The sequence below is a fragment of the Neopelma chrysocephalum genome, unplaced genomic scaffold (assembly GCF_003984885.1).
Source record: "Neopelma chrysocephalum unplaced genomic scaffold, ASM398488v2 Primary Assembly neopelma1_117, whole genome shotgun sequence".
Taxonomy (NCBI): domain Eukaryota; kingdom Metazoa; phylum Chordata; class Aves; order Passeriformes; family Pipridae; genus Neopelma; species Neopelma chrysocephalum.
The window spans coordinates 1611608-1635638 of NW_020897779.1; the positions used below are offsets into that span (position 1 = coordinate 1611608).

At 42.9% G+C, this 24031-nt stretch overlaps 1 protein-coding gene across 5 annotated transcripts in view; it reads right to left on the reverse strand.

The window, feature by feature from the left end:
* Positions 1-24031, reverse strand: part of SYNDIG1 (synapse differentiation inducing 1) — a 77168-nt gene that overhangs the window by 24416 nt on the left and 28721 nt on the right. The window contains exon 4 of one of the 5 annotated variants that reach the window (XR_003536464.1): positions 1044-1192. The exons of 2 other annotated variants lie outside the window; for them this stretch is intronic. Coding sequence is in view for 1 of the 3 variants with exons in the window: in XM_027697041.1 (XP_027552842.1) it covers positions 2726-2764 (39 nt within the window). In the remaining 2 variants the exon portion in view is untranslated. Of the gene's footprint in view, positions 1-1043; positions 1193-2715; positions 2765-20564; positions 20727-24031 lie in introns of those variants that run through there. 2 more of the 5 variants (XR_003536465.1, XM_027697041.1) reach the window with 2 other exon arrangements.

Sequence of the window (24031 nt, forward strand, 5' to 3'; positions counted from 1 at the left end):
CCTTGCTGGAAAGGTTATTCCAATGGGATATCGACCACTTCTTGTCATAGGGATATTCACCTAGGGATAGCATTTCTCATGGCTAACTTTATTCTTTGCTTCCATTAACATTTTATTGTGATTTACTCTTGTGTTTGCATTTTGCAATAGAAATTCTGAACTTTTCAATGCCTCATCAAAGAACAGAGATTATTGGGGGAATATGGGGAGCTGGGAAGGGGGCACCTGACATGTTTCCATTAACACCTCCAACTACTGCATCCCAATGAGCACTTTTTTCTGTGATGTACAGGTAGATGAGGTGGAATATGCACATGGTGTTGCCTAAAGCACAGTGGAGTGATACCTACAGCAAATCATAAAAGCTGAAATAGATCTGTTGAAACGATGTGCCCTGAGATCCTGTTTGCACTTAGAAAACCTATATATATTTAAAAAGGAAAGTTTTTAATAATACAGAACACTGGACATGACCATTGCTGAAATTCTTGAAATTTAAGTAAACAAGGGTATAAAGACACCTGTTAACCCAAAAGACTTAGGTGACATGGTGATAGTTACGGCCTAGGGTCTCCATCCTGTCCCTCTGGTAAGTCAGGCTTTTCAACAGCTTCTGGGAGCAGGGCTGTATGACTGCTACAAAGAAACATAGCCTACCCACGTGGAGCCAGCCTGATATCCAGGACATATGTCTGCAAGCCAAAACCATGTGAAGGTCCTCCAACGAAATTCAGGGATGCATAGACTAGAAATCAAGGCTGATATCCTGGTGTGGGAAAACAGAGTCTTTTTCCAAAACTAGAATTTTTACTTCTGAAATCAAATGGTTGAGTTAATATGGTGGGCGGGTGGTAGTTATTGTATTGGATCATGGGCTTGAACTGAAAGATGTTTAAAACCTGTTGCCTTACAGGCATGTGAAGATTTGTCTAGCTCTAAAGTAGAAAGGTGGATGACCAAAGAGCAGTCTATTCATGACAGTATGGAACACATGGCAAACTGAGATCTCATCACTGCCATTCCCTGAGTGGAACTGGGTTTACCTGCTTCCATGTGCCAAAGCTGGGTACCAGTCTTTGGAAGTAAAGAGTGTAAAGGAAAGGCTGAAAATATTGCTGACAGGCAACCCACTAACTTGTTGGTTGTTTCATGCTCCAGTCTTCTGGAACAAACGAGGACTGGAGCTGAGTCTCTGGAAAGAAAATCATAGAATATCCAGAGTTGGAAGGGACCTACAAGGATCATCATGTCCAGTTGAACAAGACAACACCAAGAATCACACCAAGAAGAGCCACCAAGCAACAAAAGTCAAGGTTTTCCCTGAAGACTAAGCCTGCATTTATACCAGTCATTCAAGAGGTCAATGATACTTTCCCTGCACATGCAGATGGTTAGGATAGCATTAATATTTTCATTTTATGTGTAGCTGCTTATCTTGGAGTTGAAGAATGTCAAATGCAGAGACAACAAAGGTTGCTAATTGCTTATGCCATTCAAGATTGTAGTAAAGGAGAGAGAAAGTGAAAGAAAAGGGAGAGGCAGAGAAGACAGAGAGAGAAATGAGTTTATGAACTATAGCATTGGGAAAGTACTCCATAATTGCAAGAGACTGACAAAGATAAGAAGCCCTGCTGGAAGTAAGAGTCCAGAATAAATAACAGGAGAACTTAAGTAGCTCTCTTTGGTGGCCCTTAACTTCTCTGGAATCTGAAATTTATTGTCATTTCTATTTTTTATTCAAAAATCTCCTACTGGCAAATTCAACCGAATGAGAATGTCTCCACATCACCTAATGGACTGGCAAGGGTGTCCTGATACAGAAAAGCACTGAGCACTTGCTCAGCTCTGACTTTTACCCTGCCTTACAGCTCCCTTCCCAAACCCATGAGAATGTCAGTACTAAGCCTGTCACTAGTGGCCAATTGCAGGGGTGTTATCCTCCCCTTGCCTTGTTTCTGATCAACTGACGCATCTGAGGACAAAACTCTTTGGATCAAGTTTTAAGTCAAATAATTCCTGGTTTTAGGGAAGAAATGACAAAGTTCCTGTCACTGTCAGCTGATCTCTGTTAGGAGCAGATGTGGCATTCGTGTTTTGCAAATGGGCCTTGGCTATTCGCATGGAGTTGCAGCTCTTCTCACTGTTGTTAAGCTTCTTTTGAAACTTTCTCAAGCAGTTTTTTTACAACCACCCACCCAGAGAACGACACACTCCCAGGGCTGTTCGGGGAACTTAGCAACATCCTTCTGCTGGGAAGACACACTGGCAGCAGCAGCAGCAGCCAAATCCAAGGCACCTCTCAGTGCCTGTACCAGCTCTTCCCCCTATCTTCCCTTAGACAACTGCAAGAACACTTTCATGCCTTGTCAGGAGTCTTGCCTCAAAGAACATGATCTGTCCTTTGCATCTGTCATCCTGGAGTGCAGCTCACAGAGGGAGGGCAAAGCAAGATCTCAGGTCACACAGCAGAACCAAGAGCAGCCTTGGGTCCTCCATGTCCCAGCCTTGAGCTGGAGTGGCCTGCTCTTCCTCTGATAGGTCTTGGAGCATATATGGGTCGAAATGGCAGCTCCTCAGAGCAACAACACTTGGTGATGAGGCACAGCTTCAGCTGGGAGAGGATACAGATGTGGTAAAGCACCAGCCTAAACTACACTGGAGTTTATCCATGTCTTTAGTGTGCAATATCTACCTCTGCTTGCTGTAGAGGCATGTGGAGAGTTTCTCAAGTTCCTTCCATGCACACAGATGTCAGGACATGCTCCTGTAGAAAGACAAAGGGAGATGGAGGACCAATGTGCATCAAGTCTTTTAAGAGGTCTGGAAAAGTGTGACTCAAAAAAACCTAGAATTCCCCATCATGGTCCCTTCTAAGGGAAAGCAATACATGAATCCTTGTGAGATAACAAAACAACTACAAGAGGTTAGGGGAAGAGAGAGAGATGACAGGCAGGCAGACTTTGCATGTATACCAGCTATGACAGACCTTGCTCTTTCCCTAGACTCTCCTCTAGCATCCCCTCACCTAGTCTGCACAGCTGGTGGACTGAGTTCCTGTGTCTTCCGAGCAGCAATCTCCTGGAGACCTCTGTCGGCGCTCCCCCAGTTTCCCTAGTGGTATAACAGAGATCAGCCATCTACGGGGCAGACCTGAGGTGGTCCAAGGACAGAACACCTCCAAGTTTGCTTCTCTGACTTAATCGTATAAAAAAAGTCCCAGGTTCAGGCAGCTTTGTTGGTACCCAAGAACCCAAGTAAGGATTAAATGTGGTATTCTCATCTCCTTGGAAATCTCATCTATAATGCTGCCAGGCTTGCAGGAGAGACTGCTTTTTGAGATCCAAAAAACCTGAGAGATCACTGCTTACTCCAGCAGCAGTACTGCTGTTCTTCAGCAAGTCTGAACCTGGAAAAACGAAGAGCTTGCATAACACAAAAGAACAGAAATAAGAAGTGATGCAAGTCTTCAGCAGTGGGAAACAACTGATACCCTGGGGTATAAAAGGGCTGAGCAAGCACACTATGTTATTTCACCTAAAGAGTCTTCTCGTCTTCAAGGAAGGTTGCCATGGAACAGGAACGATTTAGAGATCTCAGATCCCTTTGTTTGTTTTGTTCCTTTGTTCATTTCTTTCTGCAGTGAAAATCTCAGCGGAACCATCAGCCTGGCTAATATAGTCCCTGACAGATCTTAAATAATAATAAACATATCTGCCTTCTGTAATTTGGAGCAATGCTCCAGATAGGGGTGCTGTGAAAGCAGCTGTTTGCTTGAGTGATCTGGTTGAAGAGGACGTGCACATCAAAAGAGGGATGTGCAGGATGCAGAATTTGCAAAAGAGAGTGATTAAAATAGCTGTGACTGCTAGCAGAGTATGGACTAAAAGTGCTCCTGTTGTACGTGGATCATTTGCAATAGAGGAAATAGCTGTTAGCTGGCATAGATATAGAGCCCCAACAGCACAGAAATACAGAACCCCAGGGGGAATTTGTCATAGCCTCTTCTTCACCAGTAAGCTTGCAAAGCAGAAGCTGAGAATTACAGAAACAAACAGCAGAGCCTGGCTGGGAATTTTCTCTCAATGTGTTCGATGTTTGTTTGCCTGTATATGGCATTTGACAGAACACAACTGCTCTCTGTGAAGATATTCTTGGGGATGTGTAAAACAGTGCTGAGAAAAGGAAAATACCTTTGTTCCAATACTCTGCTGCAGCACTGCTCCAAGGCAGCTGCAGTTAGTCTGAGTGTCTCCCTCTCATCTGAGGACCAGTGTTCTCACTGGGACTGCCTCTCCACCATTATGCACCATGGCCAGGAAGCTCCAGGATGCTCCTGTGGAGAGTCATACCAACACTAAATAATGCAAATATAAAGCAGAATAGCAATTCTGTATGGAAACATGTAGTCTTTTAACTGCAAACTTGGGTTTTCTTTTGTTTTGCTTTGACTAGTGCATTCTCATTGAAGCATTTTTTCTTGGGTTTAAGTTCTTTTTTGAAGGGAGCAGGGAAAAAAAGGGAACTCTGTGCTTGGACTACCTGTCAAATCCTTTTTGATGGCTGTAAATGTATCAACACAGTCTGCTGGTATGAATTGATAACTATTCTTAGTCATTCACTACGGCTTTACTGAATATTAAGAAACCCATGACCAACAGTTTTCTTCCTGCTGGAGGAAACTACCTATCATTTTCAGAGTATAGGGGGTTAATACAATAAAGAGTCGACTAAATGTTAGTCCCAAAATATACAGTCTTGAACTCTGCAATCCTAAAAAAACAGTTTGGTCACCATCTAAGAAAGTCACAAATATAGTACACTATATACTGTTTGCATATGACATCAGACCAAGAAAATCCAAGTAAGTTACAAATGTGACAGAGCTCTCTTGTCAGTTCAGTAAGATTACCAGTCAAAGGACACAAAACTTGCATGAAGTGAGACACAGAGTATCATGCAAAGAAAAACACTATACCTGAAAGCAATCACAGAAAGTTTCACAGATATCAGGAATAATTCAGAAAGGACCAGCCTAGAGTCGTGATCTGTCCCATTATTCAGAGAGTACAGATATAAGTAGAAAACTAAACCCAAGAGCCTTATGCACCCATTTATGGCAAATGAAGACCTGTCACCTCATAAAGCAGGGTGTCCAGAGCTGCAAATTGATTTCTAATCATCACACCCACCTCTTTCCCAATTCTTCATGAAAAGAATCAAAAGTTCAGACCTGGAATTTCATCCTAAGGTAAATTTTTGAAGTCTGGAAAGATCTCTCAGGATTTTTTTTGTTGGTTTTTTTTTTGGCTCCAGTTAATGGAGAAACTACTGGTGGGAGGAAAGAGGCATCGGGTTTTTACTGCCAACTCTACTCTGGTCTTTGAAGAAATAAGCTACTTTTCAGGCCTATTCACCTGCCTCCGGGATTTGAGTGTTGGCATTATGTTTGCTAATAAAGTTGGTTAGGAGACTTAGATAGGACAGCAAGTAGTCACCAACCCCAAGATCTGGAAATAGGCTCATTCGGAAAAGGCTGCAAATGCACCAGGCTATTAAGTAGCCAGTAAACTAATTTAAGATTGAGATAGATTGCTGCTGTGTAAAATTAAACATTACCATGCTTTTTTCCCCCACTGAGATTACCTACAGAGCAGAGGCATGTTAATAAATCAGTTCCAGTGTATAACAAACTGGCATAAGAGAGTGCTTTACAAAACAATTAAAAGCTTGTAGAGCTCTTAAGCTCTGTCTATAAAAGCTGCAAAGCCATTCCTGGTTGTTCATCTAAATGTTTTGCACATCTCTGCCCAGGTGAAGTGGTATTGCATTTTTCCCCCTCTTTACAACTATAAAGCTTTTTCTGAAATCAAACTCAGACCCATCTCAATGGAACCTAGGACTGAGGCAGTTTTAGCCAATCTGAACTGGATATGGAGAAGAGTATAAATATTTCCTGCCTGTCACATAATTGGAGAGCATTCCTGAATTTCTCCCTCTTCAACTCTTCTCCAGACTTTTCCTCTGCTCTGCTCTACAGCATCGAGGAGCCCTAGCTGGCACTTAGACAATGGTAACACTGCCACACACGGTAGGCAACAGCAGGAAGGAAGGGTTGGCACAAGCAAAGATAGTAATAAGCATTATGCTGAATTTTATGTCAGGACCAGAAGGCTCTTTATTAGATGATTTTCTTCTTTACAGCTCCCAACAGAGCAGCAAATGCATACATTAGACTGTAAACCTCTACAATGCAAGCTATGCAAATCACAAATATAAAGCCATGTAATGTTCCCCCATGGTGATCCAGCATCATCAGCACAGTCGACAGGGGATCCATTATTGCTTTCAGTGGCATGTCTCTGCTAGCAAAGGACTTCTCCTTTGCTTGGGTTGTACCCCCGAATCCAAGTAGCCTCAACAGCCACTGCTAGATAAGGGATCAGCAGCTCATTTTGTCACAGAGATGCCGGCATGAAAGCTGACCCACACGACTGTGTAAACAAAGCCTTGCAAAGTCATCCCCAAAGGTTCTTGTCTCCAGCTGGAGGTATCTTAGAGAGTGGGAACTGCAAATGCTTGAGGGGAACTTCAAATAAATGCTTGCATAACAGTTAGCCAGTGATTAGTGGTTGGAAATTACCTTTTAGTCAGGAGAAACTGAAAGGGATTCAGTGAAAGAGATTTTCTGTGGAGAGGGCATAGCTAGTGGAAGGGACCACAGGTATCTCTCAGCACTCCCAACACAAGACAAATATATTCTCAATATAAGCAGACTTATTCAAGAAATTTGAGAAGATGAACAAAAGAAGTGCCAAGACAAGTGTTACCCTTGACTTGAGGGAGAATGAAGCCACAACAAAATGAGTTTAATGATCCTAGAGGACTTAACTTTATTCCTAGCAGGGGTTTTGCAACAGAAATGAGTTCCCTGCTCCTAATGTGTACAAAAATGCCCAGTGCTGCTGTGTCAACACCACCATGGAGTGCGTGATAATCCAGTCTTGAGTTTTGAGGGGACCCTAAACTGTGGTTTCTTGCTCATTTTCCCGCCTGGGGACTGAAAAGAGATGTAAAGGCAAAAGAGAGGCACATATACCATTGCATAGGAATGCTTGCAATCCAGGACAGAGGTGGCATTTTTCCGATGTTAGGGATGTTTGTGCCTCTTGCAGCACCTGCAGGAAAACAGCTCACACATTTCCTCACACTCAAGCAAGCAGATTCACTGACTGTGAGAGATGCTGTTGGAAGACATTTCACTAGAGGAAAACTGTCTTGTGAACTAATGAGGAGCCCTGGATGCTGAAATGAAATGATCAGTGGCACATAATTTCTTGTTAAGAGGCATTTGCCTCCTGAGGGCCATATTAATGGAGTACAACTGGGTGTTGATTTGGTTATCCTTCACTTCTAGGTATAGAGGTATCATTTTCCACAGGCAGGCAGGCTGCATGTTAATGATCTTTCCTTGCAGGGGCTCAGAGGCAGCAAGCACTTGCAGAGATCCCTGCCACAGACAGCTAATCAGAGAAGTCGGCATCCTCGTGGAGACAGAGCAGCGGAAGGAGGCAGCTCTCCCAGTCACTTCTGCTACAGAGGGAGGGTTTAGCCCATGTCTATATGGTGCTGAGGCCACAGCGAAAGTGTTGCTGGGAGCTCAGGGTGAACTCGCCAAGTGCTCTGGGAGCAGTGTAGGAACATATCATTGGAGATGGATTAGGTCTTCACATATTGCTCTGTGGGTTAGAGCACCCACGATTTCCAGTGGGTTCTGATGATGTTAGAGAATACTTGGCCATAAAACAAGATTTGGAAAGGTAACTGTCCATATGGAGAGATGGCATTTGCTGATGCAAAGCTAAATTGTCAGCTCTGGCAAAAATGCTCTCAGGACAGCAGCCAGAGGACCTAGACTTTGCAGTCAGTAGTGACAGTAGAGATGTCAGAACAGCAGTAATGAATGTGTAAGGAGGAGAGGCAGGGACACTGGTCTGTGTGTAACTGCAACTCTTGAGAGGCACTGCTGCAATGCACCTGCTGAATAAATATACCATTTGTCTGTACTGTACTCGGAGTTCCAGATGTGAGTTGGTATGCCACAACCCCACAGCTCTGAAAGATGGACCCTGTCCTACAGAAAGCCACTGATGTGTGTCCCTCATCTTTGTCTCAGGGACATCAGGGTCCAGTATGACAGGTTCTGTAAAAAGGTATGATAACAGACCCTTTCTTCTTCACCAGTTTTTGTTCTAAGGCCTGCCTCTCAAACTCTGTATTTCTGGCAGATCACCTTTCTTTCTAGCAGCTGTATTTTTGACTGTTCAACCTGACACGTTCCCAGTCACAGATGTCAACCATCAGGGATGCTCTAGGGCTTTACCAGTGAGTTCAACCAGTGGTTCATGAGAGTCATTAGCTCTGAAAAGTAGTTCACTAAATCTAAAAGTCATCAAAAGCAACACATGACAAAAGCATTGTAGGAAGTGATGTAACCCTTACTTGATGCCACATGGCATTGAAATCATTCACACTGACTTCATGGCCTCTGCTTTCAGACCAAGGGTGACATACAGAAATGAGTAAAGAATTTCTTAGTACTACCCTGTAGCAGTAAACCTGCATTATATGGGAAAACTGTGGTTTAAGCATGTTTTAAAATGGCTTTTTTGTGGTCTCTTTGCTAACTCATGTTTCTTCTTCCCAAAATCCCCCACGACCAGTTCTTATCTCTGTCTCAGGAATGTCCTGAGAAGATATCAAGAAGTCTTCTCATTGGACCTTGTTAACCCCTTCCTTATTTGGCTGTTCCCTGCCTGATTGGTGTTTTGTAAGACCCCTTACCTTACATGGTAACCCCTTACCTTTGACCCTCCCAAGAGCTATATAAACCCCTACCCTACAATAAACTCTCTCTCTTGCCTCCTCTCCACGTGCTGTGTGCTGTCTCTCCGGCTGCCATGGGACCGCGTGGGTGGGGGGAGGGGTGAGCACCTAACCCCTCCATGTGTCCAGGACCCTGAATAAACCCCTGGAGCTGGAGTAACCCCTTCCCTATCCACCTCAAGCCTTCGGAAATGGAACCTCACAATGGGAGGAATGCACCCAGACTACCCATTCTTTTAGAGATGGTTGTCTCTAATGTGGTTTTCTTGTTTACCATTCTAAGTAAGAACATGGTTGTGGCAGATGGATGGGCAAAATGAACTTAAAGGTCTTTGCCATGCATAATGTCTAGGATGTTATCAGTCATTTCAGTCAGAAAAAGAGGAGAGAGATGAAGAGTTTGAACGGAGCTAAAAAGACATGACATGATGGTTCTGTTTCCTTTCTTTAGACTTAGTAATAAACGAAATTACACTCAGCCATTTATCATTAACAAAAAATCTTTAACTTGCTTTCTCCAAAATATGTTTCTCCTCCCTCTTAAATCAATTCACTAGAGAAAAGCAAGAGGCTTTCTCTTGTATACACAAAGCAGAACAATTTGGCCTTTGAGCAATTAATAGAATTTCAGGCATCACGAATCAGCAATGTCTCAGCCATAGGTACATTCTAACACCAACTAAAATACTTAACTGCTGCCATTAGCAGCACTTCTTGTTCTGGCTGTTTAGCTGAACATCCTATTCTGCTGGATTGGCTAGAATGCTCTGGTGAGATCCTCTTGGCATGGTTGTTTATGTCTTTTAGAGTACTGCTCTCTCTAGCTTATTTTATTTTTAAGATGAGAAGTCAGGATTTCCCTCAGCGGACTTTATGGCACAGTGAAACTCAGAGTGATGCAGTTCACTTGAAGTTGTATTCACCAAAGGGGCCTGAACTGATTCAAGGACTCTGCATCATTTGTGAGTGTTACAGACAGGGGCTCACTGCCCCCACCCCCCAAGCATGTCTCTCCTTTCTCCACTGTCTTGGAGCATAGCAGGGTTTCCTCCTAGCACAGTCTGTTCCCTCCTGTCGACTCCTAACCACAGTCGTGTTCCAAGTCTTTGATGCAGAAAAGGAGAATCAGAACCCCATGAGTGATGGAAGGAGGAGCATCTTCTGCTTCTCCTACACTCTAATGTTGCTTGAAGCACTGCCTCCTTACAAGAAGGGATTTGAGACAAAGACACAGCAGCAGATGGTGGCAACTGACTATGAGCTGGAGTTTCATGTGTAAATGCTTGCTAAAACAATATAGGGATATTGGAGAATAATTCACCTCTTCTTCATAGACTACCCCTTCACTGCTGACAGCTCAGTGACCCTTGAGCACAGGTTGTGTTCGTTGACTTGCCACTTTTAAAATGCTGCCAATGAAGAAAGAACTTCCCAGCTCACATTAAGGTTGCTGCTTTGATTTTTCTTCTCTGCTTGTCTCCTGAAACAGATTCCATGATTCCGTTATGCATGTGTTGCAAAGAATAAATAAGAAGTTGCTATATATAACACAGTGTTTGCTTCTGTACCTGCAGGGCTGTACAACCAACCTCAGAGAAGTCATACCTAAACATCACGTCTTACTGGGCATTTTGTCTTCCCTACATTGATAGAGCTTCCTAATCAAAATCTTTGCCCCATATAAGGCCAGACTGTCCTTTTCCTCCTTTAGTCTTTCTTTGTCCTTGCTGCTTTGCACCACTCACACCAATACCATTCACACCCTTCCATGTGTTGCTGCACAGAATGACCCCATCTGCTGAAGGTTTTTTAACCACAATGAAAAACCTGTTTTCGGTGTTCACAACCACAGGCTGAAGATAAAAAGCAGACACCAGACACCAAACTCTGCAAGGCATCATCCTAATCTACCTCTGTGACCAAGTAGGAGGATATGCCAAAAAGGCAAGATAGCAAGTAGGTCTCCTGTTTAAAGGAGTAGGTGTCCATTTGCCCCTGCTGCTGAATAACTCTTCTGAACCAAGCAGGTTTCAGGTCCTATGTCACCATCTTGTAAAAGTCCAGACATTACAACTCACCTTACCTGCACCTCCCCCCGACAGGAATGCCTTCCCAAATTAACGATCCATGTCTCCAGGAGACATCATGCTCCAAATATCATTGCTCTAGGGAGAAAGGTAAGTACCTGTCATCAGGGCTTTGAAGGCAGCAATGGGCTGTGCCCAGTGGTACAGGACACTGCCCTGCCTTAGTGTCACCCCTGGCTCCCTGTTCCCCTTCCATAGTGGGGTGACCTTGATCTTGCTGCTCCCTGATGCCTCTGAGCAAGGGAGATCACCAAGAAACTATTTTCATGTGATAAATGAAAATTTGTGTGAAAAAAAGGTATTATATAGCCTACCAAAGTTTTACACTCAGATTTACCTGTGCTTGTGGCATCAACGTAACGTTATTCTCACTGCTGGTATTAGTATAATTCCCTGCTCCATCTGGTCACCATAAAATGGAAGGTCTGGGATGCCTAGTCTGAACTAGACAACATTTCCTCTCCTATTCAGCTTCTATTCCATGCTCCTTATTCAGTAAAATAAATACCAGGTGCAAGCACATATGGTAAAGACTCCAGGTTGGTGAGGTACAGGCTAGTAGATTAAAAGAGAAGCTGAACATACTGTAAGGGTGATTTAATGCCGACAACACTGTCACCACCCTGTTCTCATACTGGAGATAGTAGATGATGCACATCCTGCCAAAGAGATTTCACAGAGGTTGTAATTTTCCCTCGTGCAGAGCTATGACAGCAATCTCTCCGCTTAATTGGCAAATGTTGAAATATGTCACACTTGATAGGAGGTAAATTATTCTGGCCTTATCAAATAATTTTCAAACATGCTGTTTCCTTTGTGGTCACAAAAACATTACAGCCTCAAACCCACAAGGGAGCTCGGGTGGGGGAACAGGGGAGGGATTTTGTGGTAATAGCAGAGCTCTCTAGCAAAACAGCAAACGCAGGGAAACAAATCTTTGCTCCAGATTTCCCTGTGACATTGCTCCCTGTGAGATTGTTCACATCTGGCTGACTTTCCAAAATGAGTGGAAGCAGCTATTTCCCCCAAATCACATTATGGCAAAGAGCAAGTAAACATAACCTATCTGATTTCACATACAGCTTTACTCATCTCCCTTTTCCTGAGTACTGGAAGTGGCCATCTGCCCAAAACAAAAGCTCCCCCAGCTGCAACTAGAGCTGTAAGTCTGATACACAATGTTGAGAAAAGTTTAGATTCCCACTGCTTGACCCTTTTTCTCCTAAAGACATCCTGAATATATATGCTGGATGCCAAACTGTGGCATCTTTTACATCTAAAGCTAGAAACTTCAGCTATGACTCTGATGGATAACTCTACGTGAGGACTGTGAAGTAAGGCCATGGAACTAGGAGGCAGAAATGCCATAAGCCTTCATATATTTATATGTGTATTTATGTCTTTATTTAGGCCTGATAGGAAGTGTGGGTCCTGCAGGTTGAGAATAGAGGTAATGTGAAATCAGAGGTAGACCTGGAAGGAAGAATGATCTTGCACTGGAGGCTCCAGCTCTGTTTGCCAGCTGTTTGCCTGGAAATGAAGTAAAGAGCTAGGCAGCAAAGCCAGAAATGGGATGATGAAAAAGCGGATGGGAGCCCAACATAAGGATAGCCTTCAGTGGGAACAGGAAGTGCTTCATAGGTCCCCATAAGCCTGCCTGCATTGGCTAGCCCAGCCTGTGCAGTGATGTACAGAGATGATGGCTGTTTCTCTTCCTTCCCATTGTTCACCTCCCTTTTAGTTGTTGCACTCCCATGAAGGACCCATTTGCCTTTGCTGTGCAGAAACCCTTCTGAATGCCTACTAAACACCACACCACTGACCAACTCTTTCCTCCCTCTTTCCTAGGTGGCCTTCTCTGATGTGCCAGGTGACCAGAGAGAACAAAAATCTCTCAGCCTCCATGGGTTTGCCTTTGACACTTTTTACCTATGAAGTGACTAATGAATACAGGGTTGCATTTTTCAGTGCTGATGAACAACTTGGCAGCTTGAGTCCCACTGGCTTTCAATGTGATCTCTACTCTACGATTTAAAGATAAGCAGAAATGTCCCTGGCATCAAATGACAGGCACAGATCTCAGCAGTGCATGTGGCATGCTTCCATTGCCGCACCTAGCAGGATGCTGATTTCTCTTTCAAGTTAATTGTAACAGAGCATGCCAGTCTATTTGTGCTTCCTGCAGGACAGATTACTCCCTTCTACACATATTCTTTTATCTGGGAACATATTTTCTACTATAAAGGACTTTGATACTAAGCTTACATTACAGAGATGGGCTGCCTGAAGTATGCTGCTTTAATTAAAACAGTATAACTTCTGCTTGCAATTAACCCCTAACGGATTTTGAAGATTGGATTCATTTATCCTGGGTCACAGTAAATGAGAAATGTCCAATTCAAGGAGTCCTGGACTCAAGGGGCAGAGAGAGCAACAAGGATAGCAAAGTACGGAAAGGGGATCTGTAGAGTGGTCAGAGTGTCCCAGTCATGATTCCCTTCCAATGCCACTCATTTTGTTCTCTGTAGATGAAAAGGAAGCAAGATTCAGGTTCATGCCAAACCTAGCAGAAGCACAGTTAGACTTCAAATGTACCTACTGCTGCTTTGTACACTGACTGATGAAAGAAATCGAACTGAAACCTATGCCATTAGTAAATGTATTAGAGGTCAAATATATATATAAAAGATGTATAAATGCAGGAGAGTACAAGTTCTTCCAAGAACACGTGAGTGATGTTACTGTAGTATTTCTACCACAGGTTGTTCCTGCTACCAGGGGAGTAATGTCCCCTCTCAGTGCATTGGCAAATCTACTTGATGCACTACGGATCCTCCAGAAATGAACACTGCAGAAATTCACTGTGTTTACGCGTCCCCTTTCCTGAATACTGAAAGTAGTCGCCTGCCCGAGGTGTGTTCTGAGTGTCCAGCAGTCATGGATGCTTGGGATCCTAGAGGAAGGCAGTATCTGCAGAGAGCTGCATCATCAGGAAACGCAGGAATGCTCTTATAACCTTCCCAAGATGAAGGCCTTTCTGATCCTGAGACCCCAGTCCCCTCAATGAAGGAGAGCCACTGTTACACCCCATTTAGACATACTGTGCACGTCTGACTTGGGTCTCACGTTTACATAGGAATACAGGAAATCTGAACTGAGACATCCATCCCATGCCACAATGAACATCCCAAGGTGGATGGGGGAAAAATTGCTGAAGTGTTGACAGAACAAAGATATGCTAAGAATAAGAGCCAATGCCCATGGGATTTGAATATTCATTTTCACTCTGGGGATACTGAAAGTTCTGGGAAACAAAAAATTTGTATTCTCAACTATACTGAGATAGTCACAGGATAAGGTGGTTTTCACCTCGTTTAATAAAGTAAAGTTTTCAAATATGTAAGACAAGCAGAAAGCACATCAATAAAGGCCCAGGTGATCCTCAGAGTGAGTCCAGCTTAAGCTTAAGCTGAACCAACCTGTCACAGCTGCGATTCTGAGTGGATGCGCTGAAGCTGAAGGTTTAGCACAGACAATTTGGACAGTCTTGGGACCAATACTGTGACAAGGTCCCCTGAGGTCTCTGAAGCTGTTGTTTTACAATAGCTTCTGTGTAAGTGAGGGCACCTAATTAATTAGGATTAATTAGTTGTAGCTTGTAGAAACCTGCTCAGAACAATGCCAGCAGTGAGACAAGGTCAAGGAATGAGGACACATTCAGAACAATTACTGAGTGTGGTGTCTTGAATGAAATACAGAAATTTCAGGCTGGGACAGTTACTATTTAAACTAGTACAAAGGCCTGCATGTCTCTGGACACCAAATCCCATTTCCTGGGTTATCACACCTGGGATGATTTGGAATGTACTCTCTCTGCCATTGTCAGACCTTCGGTCCCCATTGTGAAGGGGGGACATGATTCTTTCTAGAGATTCCCCATCAGATGAATGAGCAACAAAAAGTGCAAATCCCAGCCACACGAGGCTCCCTAAACACAACTAGGAGGAAAAGTTTTGCCTTTCCTGATTCCATCGCATTTCTACACCTCTTGTTAGAGACAGTAGCTGTAAGAAGAGATCCCACTTGGGAATATACCTCATGGTTCTGGGACAGACACATCCATTGGCCACCTTTGGGACTGGAAATTCTGGGTAACAGTTGATTTGAATTGCATCCTTTCTCCTGGACTTGATGAAGCATTCACTTCAAGGAAAGCAGGATGAGGAATAGGGTGAAGCAGGGATTGCCAATTCCATCCTTCTTGGACGATGCTGTGACACCTCTTCTTTAACTTCTGGTCTTGCCCATCCTCTTGGAGGAAGCTGTGTCCCTCTGTGAACACGTGTGGACTTGCATTCACACAAGCAGCGCTGACTCCTTCACACTTCTTGGAAATAATACAAGAAATGGCAAGATGTGGAAATGTCCTTCATAACTCATTGCCCATTGCATCCCATAATGAGTGTATTTTCATAGTAACCTGGCATGGGGGAAGGGAGAAGAAAGATTTTCCCAATATGAAAAAGTTAGTGTTTTTTTTCACCTCAGTGACATAAAATACTACACTAGTTTTATTACCAAAAGTACATCATGTGCCTTGATAAGTGCATTTGTCCTGCCTACCTCTGTGGATAGACCTGAAGGCAAAGCATCCAGCAAATGCTACTGTTTATACCAGGAAATAGTGTTAGGAAACAATGTGATACTATTAGAAATTTAACTAATCTTTTATTTCTTAGAGAAAGATTTCCACCATTTCAGGCACAAATAAAAAAGGGTACCACAGAGACTGGTAAGAGGCAGGGTCAATACTTGAGGCCAGAGCTATGGAAGGAGGAGGGTACCTATACATCTGTATGCCACAGATGCCTGAATTTCTACTGGCTGCCTCAGGGAAACCGTTTCTACTGGGCTCAATATTTTGTCCCGAGTCATGGGAACAAAGTACAATCTCTCCATCTGCTTTAATTGAACAGGTTTATTTGTTGCTGCTCTTGTTGACTCTTGACCTTTTTGGCTGGCACAGAGTTTAACTTTAAAGAAGTCCCACAGGGCACTGCCACTAGTCACAACATCTGTCTTGTACTACACTACCTTTCAGGGTTCCATAATTTGACTCCTTTATATGTTTTAGCTTTCACTTGAATAAGTGAAACTTATTGCACTCAGTGGCACTCAGTGGCAAAGTCTGTAGGCTCACTGTCAGGACAGCCACAGCAACCATTTGCTCTGGAGGAAGACAGTGCATAACCACTGAGAAGGTGCATGGTGCTCAGGAAGAACAGCTGAAAACCAAGAGTCTTTCCCCTTCCTGCCTCAGATATTTTATCGGTTTTTACAACAGTTGTGTTCCTTTCCCAGGTTCTGCCTTGCAGTGGGTCCCCCTTTTCATATGACAGACAATTCAGTGTTTATTTTAGGCTGAAGAGTATAATCATTACTTGTGGAAGTGCCATGCCCAGTTTTAGATGAAAACTGCACAGCTGCAGGTAGATCCTAGTCCCTTCCTTTTCAGCTTGTTCTTGTAGTTCATCCCAATTTAAATATATAAAATCTTGATTTCTTTCCTACTGCTGGGAAGTCAGTCAATTCAATGAGGAGTTGAATTGTCTGGCAGGCATATTTGGGTGCCTAGCTCACAAGATTCAAATCTTCAAAGTGTTTTTCTGCAGCCTATTTGGAAAAGATATGTAGATTGTAATCAGAAGTTATCAACTCCCTTTGCTCTGCATTCAAACAAAGCAGTAATTCAGTGGCCCTCACCAAAACAGCTGCTAAGAGATAGCAAGCTGTGTATTCAAGATCAGAATACAGCCCTGAGTCTCTGGTACATGATGTTAATCTCTGAGAAGAAGGAAAAAACCCTGAGTATTCTGCAGAGCGATAAAAGGCTAACCTTAAGTCTTTGCTGTTGAAAACATGCATTCATTTACTGCCGCATAGACTGAACTTCAAATGTGTGTGCCTTCTTTCACTTATTTTTTTTAAAAGGGTGCTGCCACAGCATGAGATGAAAGAAAAGTCTATTATATAAACAGCACCCAAAGAACTATTCTAGACAAACACCCTGTTCTCCTATCCACAGCAGAATTCCAAGGAGATCATTTACCACCTTGAATGTGAGGAGTTTTGACACATCACCAGGCTTCTGAAGCAGTATCTAAAGCTTTTTGGCCTTTCTGACAATGGAAGCAGCCATTGGAATAGCCATAATGAGGGGACCATGTTCCATTTCCAGACCTGCAATGAGATCTCTTCTTTTCTTATGCCTCTTTCAGCAGGGCAAAATAACTAGGGAAGTGCAAAATCCTGTGGACTGGTTTTGTTCTTGGACTGGGAGCATGCTCCTTCTGTGCCCTCTCCTGGAATATAATTCATCCTGGACACTCTACCTTTGCAGATGCAAACAAATGAAGTATTTAGCTGAGATACGTGAAGATTATTAACAAAAGCCTCTCCATGTTCCTGACAATGATTCTAATTCCATATCCCTACTAACAAAATGCATCCTTTCTGTCTAAACTGAAAAAAAAAAAAGCAACCCACTAAAAAATCCACTGTCTAAGACTAAAAAAGTGTTTAAACTTAGTCGGAATTGCCTAAATGTCAGGGAGACTGAACCCCATGATGAACTGCTGTGGAAGATTTACTACCCTACTCTTCAGATGACTACACCAGACAGGCCTGTGAATGATTTTGTGAATCCTACAGACACACCAAGCTTAGTGGCAGGTGTGCGCTGAAACAATCCTCACTGTCTCATAAGCTGGTGAAATAACGAGCCAATAGATGAGCAACAAAAAGTAACAGCAGGATGAAAAGAGGATGCCATGAGGGAATAATGTTTTATACCCTTCCAGCATGATTATACTGACATATCTCCGGGCTCTGGCTGGCTCAGCATAGTGTGTGAAGCACAAATGTCTCGCACAGAACAATTCAAGTACAATATTTGCCATTGTGCAGGATGTTCCTGATAATAAAAGAGATCTCTCATCTCCTCAAACATTTCAAGTTGGTTTCTCTTCTGTCCCAAAACTTCCTTGTAATTAAACACTTGCATAATGAATTAAATTCTCGAGAGAATGTTATTTGCCAGCTACCTTTCCAATTATTTAAAATTAGCTTGAGGGCTAAAGCAATCAGGTCATTCATTAATTTAATCCCTTTTTGTAGCTGTAGTTTGTGAATTGGAAATGTGACCACAAGATCAGAAGGACAAAGAGGAATGAAGAGGGAATTATACAAGACACTTATAAAGTTCCCTAACACAAGACCTCATCCACAGTGCACTGAAATCAGCCTCTGCTGATACACAAAACACTCTAAATGGCCACTTTCTTGTGTGCACAAACACCTCCCTTCTCAGGAGACATCCACCTGAAAGGGAAAACTTGGCATAAACAAAGTCTACCCACATGCAAACCACTGGCTGGCAACCAGCTCCCACCTGGAAAGTGGAGAATTAGAGGTGCTGGTAATTAACAAACCCCACCTCAGAGTGGCTATCATTGTCCAAGGTATACCCTGGAGAATGAGGATCATGAGATATCCTCTGTCACTCCATCCAGGATGAGGCTTACCCTCACGTCTGAAAGGAGCACAAGTTGCAAGCTTCTTGAATATACTGAACCACTTTTTGCAGAACCAAAGGATGTCAGCTATAAGTGATCATCAGAGGCCAGAGCATGGATGCAAGTCAAAGCACAAGATATGTATGACCGAAGAGCCATATGCAAGTACAAGACAGCTGTCTTGTGACAGCTAAAATTATGGGGTCATCTGATGATCTTGAAGTGCTTATCCTTGCAAGCACCATGTTTTAACAAGAGTGCACACATATGCACTCATGCAGAGACAGTTGCAAGCAGAGCCATATGAGCAGTTTGCAAACAGCGTTCACTTCATATTTTCTTATATAAAACATTGTTTTCAATGGTTTCAATCTCTCACCAAACTTCAGGCCTGAAAACTAGTGGGCCAGTTCTCCAGAGCTACTCCTTTGTGACAAATGTAGCTGGAAAAACTCAGCTCTTAATTGGATCAGTGAAAACAAGTCCCAGAAAATACAGCTGATCCCAGTAAGTAGCTAAGCCCCATGACATAAGGGTCTGGGAGCCACAGGCACCTAGGGGTGAAGCCACAGAAGCATGGACTGCCCCAGCATTGGTCAGGGAATCTGACCCTCTGTGTGAGTCCTTGGCTTAGTCCTCTCCTCAGTTATACAGAGTTGACAAAGCCAGATATTCCACACAGAAGTGAGTAGAGGGGGAGTGATTACCATTGGCTGAAGAGTTGGCATGTCAAGAAATAAGAAATATTAACTAAACTGAAACTATATTCATCAGCTATTAAGACTGAAACAGGTTCAGAGGAATCCAGTAAGTCATGGTATCTGCCATGTCCCAAAGTGGGAAATAGGCTGGTGACCTCCCAGGTCCAGGACTCCCATGTGAGGACAGTAGCCATACCATCAGCCCTTGGCCATCACAGCAAGACACTGGCACGACACTGCCACAGAAGACCTTAGCTTTGCATGACTGTCAGCAGAGACAGGGCTGGGCAGCTCTAAGACCCCAGGCTCTTACCACGAGCTCATCGAAGATGTTTTACATTAAAAACATACAAGGCTCCAAAACCCACACAATGGATTTATTAAAAGAGCCTTCTGTTCTTTTATATCCTGAGGCTGTGCATTGGAAAAATGCTATGATGTTTTTCAAGGGGTCAAAATAACACGCTTCTACTGGCAAACTTTGGAAAATAAGGAAACTTGACAAAAGTTTAAAGCAAACATTCAATCAATTTAAAACATTTCACAAAGCATTAACTTAGCAAATTCCAACCCATCCAGGTTTAAGTTTCCCAAATATCAAGAAAAGGAAATTAGGAGAAGAGGAAGAAGAAAGAGAGAGAGAAAAAGAAAGTGAGAAAAAGAGAATGATAGCTACTGCCCTAGATTCAGCATAGATCCAGCTACCAGGAGTCCAGAAAATGGCAAGGCTGCGAACTGTGTGGTAGCCTCATGGTGCTGATTTTATTGCTCTGGACTTTCAGTCCCTCACAGTAGCCCCAGAATATACTCTACGCTATATCCAATCAGTGTGACTTGAAGTAACAGACCAGCTTCAGCTCAAGAATTGCATGATTTGGTCCAAGACAGATACTAAAGGACTTTTCCATGTTATGTTTAAGGAAGTTAAAGCTCATCTTCTTTTGACAGTCTTTTGCACAAGCACAACTTCATCCAAGAAATAATGCAGTGCTGAAAGATCAACAATATCTCTTGAAAATGCAAAAGCCCACTGTCTGCTTCGCTAGCATGGCTTCAGCAATGCTGACCAGCACATCTTGCAAGTATACATCTTGGCCTGTCACTGCCAAGTAAAGAAAAACACTCCAGATTTTTCATTTTGCCTGAGACTTTTCATCTGTGACACAAGAGGTTTACAGCATCAGTAGTACAAACATATGCTTAGGTCTGTGGATGTCAAGTTCTTTATAATAGAATGTGTTCAGTTTTCTGATGGAGTAGAGTGGAACAGAGAGGAAAAAAAGAAAAGGGTGGGCTCATAAAGCATTGAAAGGTCTTACCAGCACCACTAGCTAGTTTGATGGAGTGTGGCACATCACACTGCTGTACCGCCTCATGGTTTTCTCTGTTGAGATGGGACTATGAGCCACATTTCCAACGAATAAATAACAGATAATACCTGGCTGTTACTTCTCTGTTCTTTTGCAGCTAGATGTCAAAACCTGATGCAGAAAAGCAGAGACAGCACATATGTAAGCAGAGACAGCACATATGTGCTGAGCAGAACCTCTGGTCTCTGATAAAGGTTAAATTCATACTGTCTGCTCCCTCCCAATGGAGGCACAAACATTATTTCTTTCTTCTTCCCAATGACCACTGAAATATGTCAAGATACAGATTTTTCAAAGCCTCTGTCTTTGAACTGGATGGAAATTAGCCAAATATTTCAGAAGTTATCACAAAGAAAGACAAGCTACTCCTTTGTCTGATCATGTATGCCTTGTGTTCACGTGAAAACTCAAGAAAATCCTTTAGTGAGACAATCTGAGCAGTGGTATTTGGAGCTGTGCCCAGTAAAGCAATTTATGGGCCGGGAAAATAATTACAGAGCCTTGCATCCCTCCATCACCCTGCAAGGGAGGTAGTTACATCAGGGCATAAGCGCAGCAGACGGGAAGTGATTGCTCACATGTGCTTGGATTGCAGTCTGCTGCCTGGCAGGTCTCACCTGCTGCTGGAGAGGAAAGCGGGATTTTTCAGCCATATATCTATGTCAGTCTGACATAGCTTCATGGGTCTTGCATGGAAGCTGGATGGAGGTATTGTACATGCTCTTGTTTCTGCCTGCAAGAGAGCTGGTAAAAGTGAACCTCATTCACACCAGCACAGGTTTAGCTCTCTGGTAATGCATTTCTTTTTATAGGAGAAAAAGAAATGTGCACCATGGTATTTCTCTCTTCCCTAAAAATAAATGCAGGGAGAAAACCAGGATTCAGGCAAAAAGACTTTGCAGGATTATTACCCCCACCCCCCCCAGTCTCCCCTCAGCGGAAACCCTGACACAGGCCTTGAGAAATCAACTGACAGGTTTAAGGGTAAACTTGACAAGACAAAAAAAGATCTATTTTTAAAGTTCTTGCTCTGATTTATGAAGCTTCACACTTGCCTGCAATCTAAAAAGCCAAAAACTTCTGTGAAAATAAAAACTGAGGTATCTGCATGATTCCAGAGGGTGGAGATTTATGAAAAAATAAAAATAATTAGTTTTTTTTGATCAGACACTGTGGAGGAGAGTTTTTGAAAGGCATAATTTACATTTTTTCTTTGTAGAGGTTTCCCTGCAAACTGCACAAAACCTGCTCTGACTGAGCTCAACTATCAGATGTTTGTTAGAAAAGCAAACAATCCAAAAAATTGCAAGTCTAAAAACTCACATGCCCCATTTGTAGAAGAGCGGAAAATTAGTGAATAAACAGTGTCTACTGTTAAAAATCAGAGTACTCAGAGACGTTATCCCTCCTAAGAGGTTACCCTAAAGCAGTGGCCTCTGAACATGTCACCAGAAAGGATGATGTGTGCAAAGCCCCTGTATCCTTGTATTTTAGTTGTGATGGCTCAAGTGAGAGGGGTACCTTGGACACCACTTAGCATGATGCCAGTGTGACCAGGAGGACACCTCATGCCTGTGAGGCAATCAGCAAGAGCCTTGGTGGAAACAGTAAGTTCCACACGAAGCAGATACAGCATCTGCAGGGAAGCACACTGCTTTCATGGAGCACAAAATCCCTAAAACAAAATAATTTGGCTTGTAAAGAGCACCTCCGAAACCTTATAGTGTACATCCCTGTATAATTCTTTTGTACCATGACACAGGCATATGCAGCATAAATGTACTGCTAAGTGATGCAGGAATGAATTGAGAGAACCTGTCCCTTTGGAATGAGCTGTACTGCAAACATATCTTCTGCAAATCAGGCCTTTAGCTGTAAATGCATTGCACACCTAGAGCAGACCAGTTTTTTTTAAATAAAGTTCATCACAAGTGCTCTATTCTGGAACAAAGAATCCATCCACCATCTCCGAAGTTCCCATGTGTTACAATTTTTTCCTAGACTGGGACTTTTTAGTAGAACTACCCAGGAGACTTTTGCAAACACAAAATTTTCAGGAGCTCAAGCAACTGCACAAAAAGATCTGAACACAAGTGCCAAGATTTTATCTTCAGTTATAGTTCTGACTTTTGATAAAGGATGGGGAATGTTAGACTACCATTTTGAATTAAAAAGAGATCTCAAATGTTATTCAGAAGTGTAAGCTGAAAGACCTATATAAATAGAAATCCCATACTAATAGGACATGTTTTGCTCCCTCACATACAAAACCACTGTCAGTATTAGCTTAGCTAGGTGCAGGGGCTTGGTTGATCACACCAGCTATCTCAGCTATTTCTCAGCCATATAAGGTTTCCGTCTTAATTTTAGTTTCATTTTTCTTCTGGAAAATGCCAGTTTGTTAGATGTGGTGTTTTGCAGAAGAGCCACTTTCAGTGAAGGCACATGGTTTCTTGGGGCTGTGAAGGACCTGCTGGACGGGAAGGCAGGCAGCAAAGGTAGCTGCCTGGGAACTCAGGGCATGGACAGACAGATGTGCTGGACTGGGACAAGCTGGACCATCTTTCTACAAGAGATTTGAGAAATGAGTTCGCAGCTGATTCTGCTATTGTGGTCAGAGAGCTAAGAGAAGAGACCAGAGGAAAGAAGCATGCAGAGATGGTAGTATTATCATCATTTTTTTAATAGGGAGAGATGATAATATTTCTATTTCCAATGCAAAAAGAAGAAGCAGAAGTCAAAAGTCCTCAGTATTTTCTCCTGACTGGATTTAGCCACAGCTTGCCTTGATGCATCCTAGGGTTCAATTAACAAAGATTCATTTACTGTCTCTCAACCTAATAAAAGCAAAGCACCTGCCTGACCTTTCTTGCAGACAGCTTCTAGGTTTAGGCAGCCGCAATCAGCTGTTCTCCATCATCATGCTAAACCAAACACCACCCAAGTTTTCATTTTCCGGTGCCAAAATCCTTCAGCATAATACCATCAGCTTTCCCTGTGTTTGTGTGTCTTTTTCCACCTTCTGTACTCTCCTGTTGAAGTCATAGGGTCTTATGGATTCATGCTGGCCCCTGGGATCAGTTCACAGCTAATGCGGATGCCCTGGCCTTTGTACACTGGCTCTCAGCACATTGAGCTTCTCTGTCATACTGCTTTTTAGTACTTAATTACGTTGTTTGCTTTGCATTTATTGGAGTGTGCTGTGCTTTCACTGCTTAGATAAAACTAGCTCGAAATCCCTGGGGCTCCTGAAGGAACACTACCACAGGAAATTAATGAAAGCACTATTTATCCCAGCACAAGACAAACATGCTGCTAATGGTGACAAACTCTCAATCCTTCCTTGGTGGCAGAATTGGTGAAAAACCCTGCCCAGTCCACATGTGTGAAGAGACGTGGCCATTGCAACTGCTGGT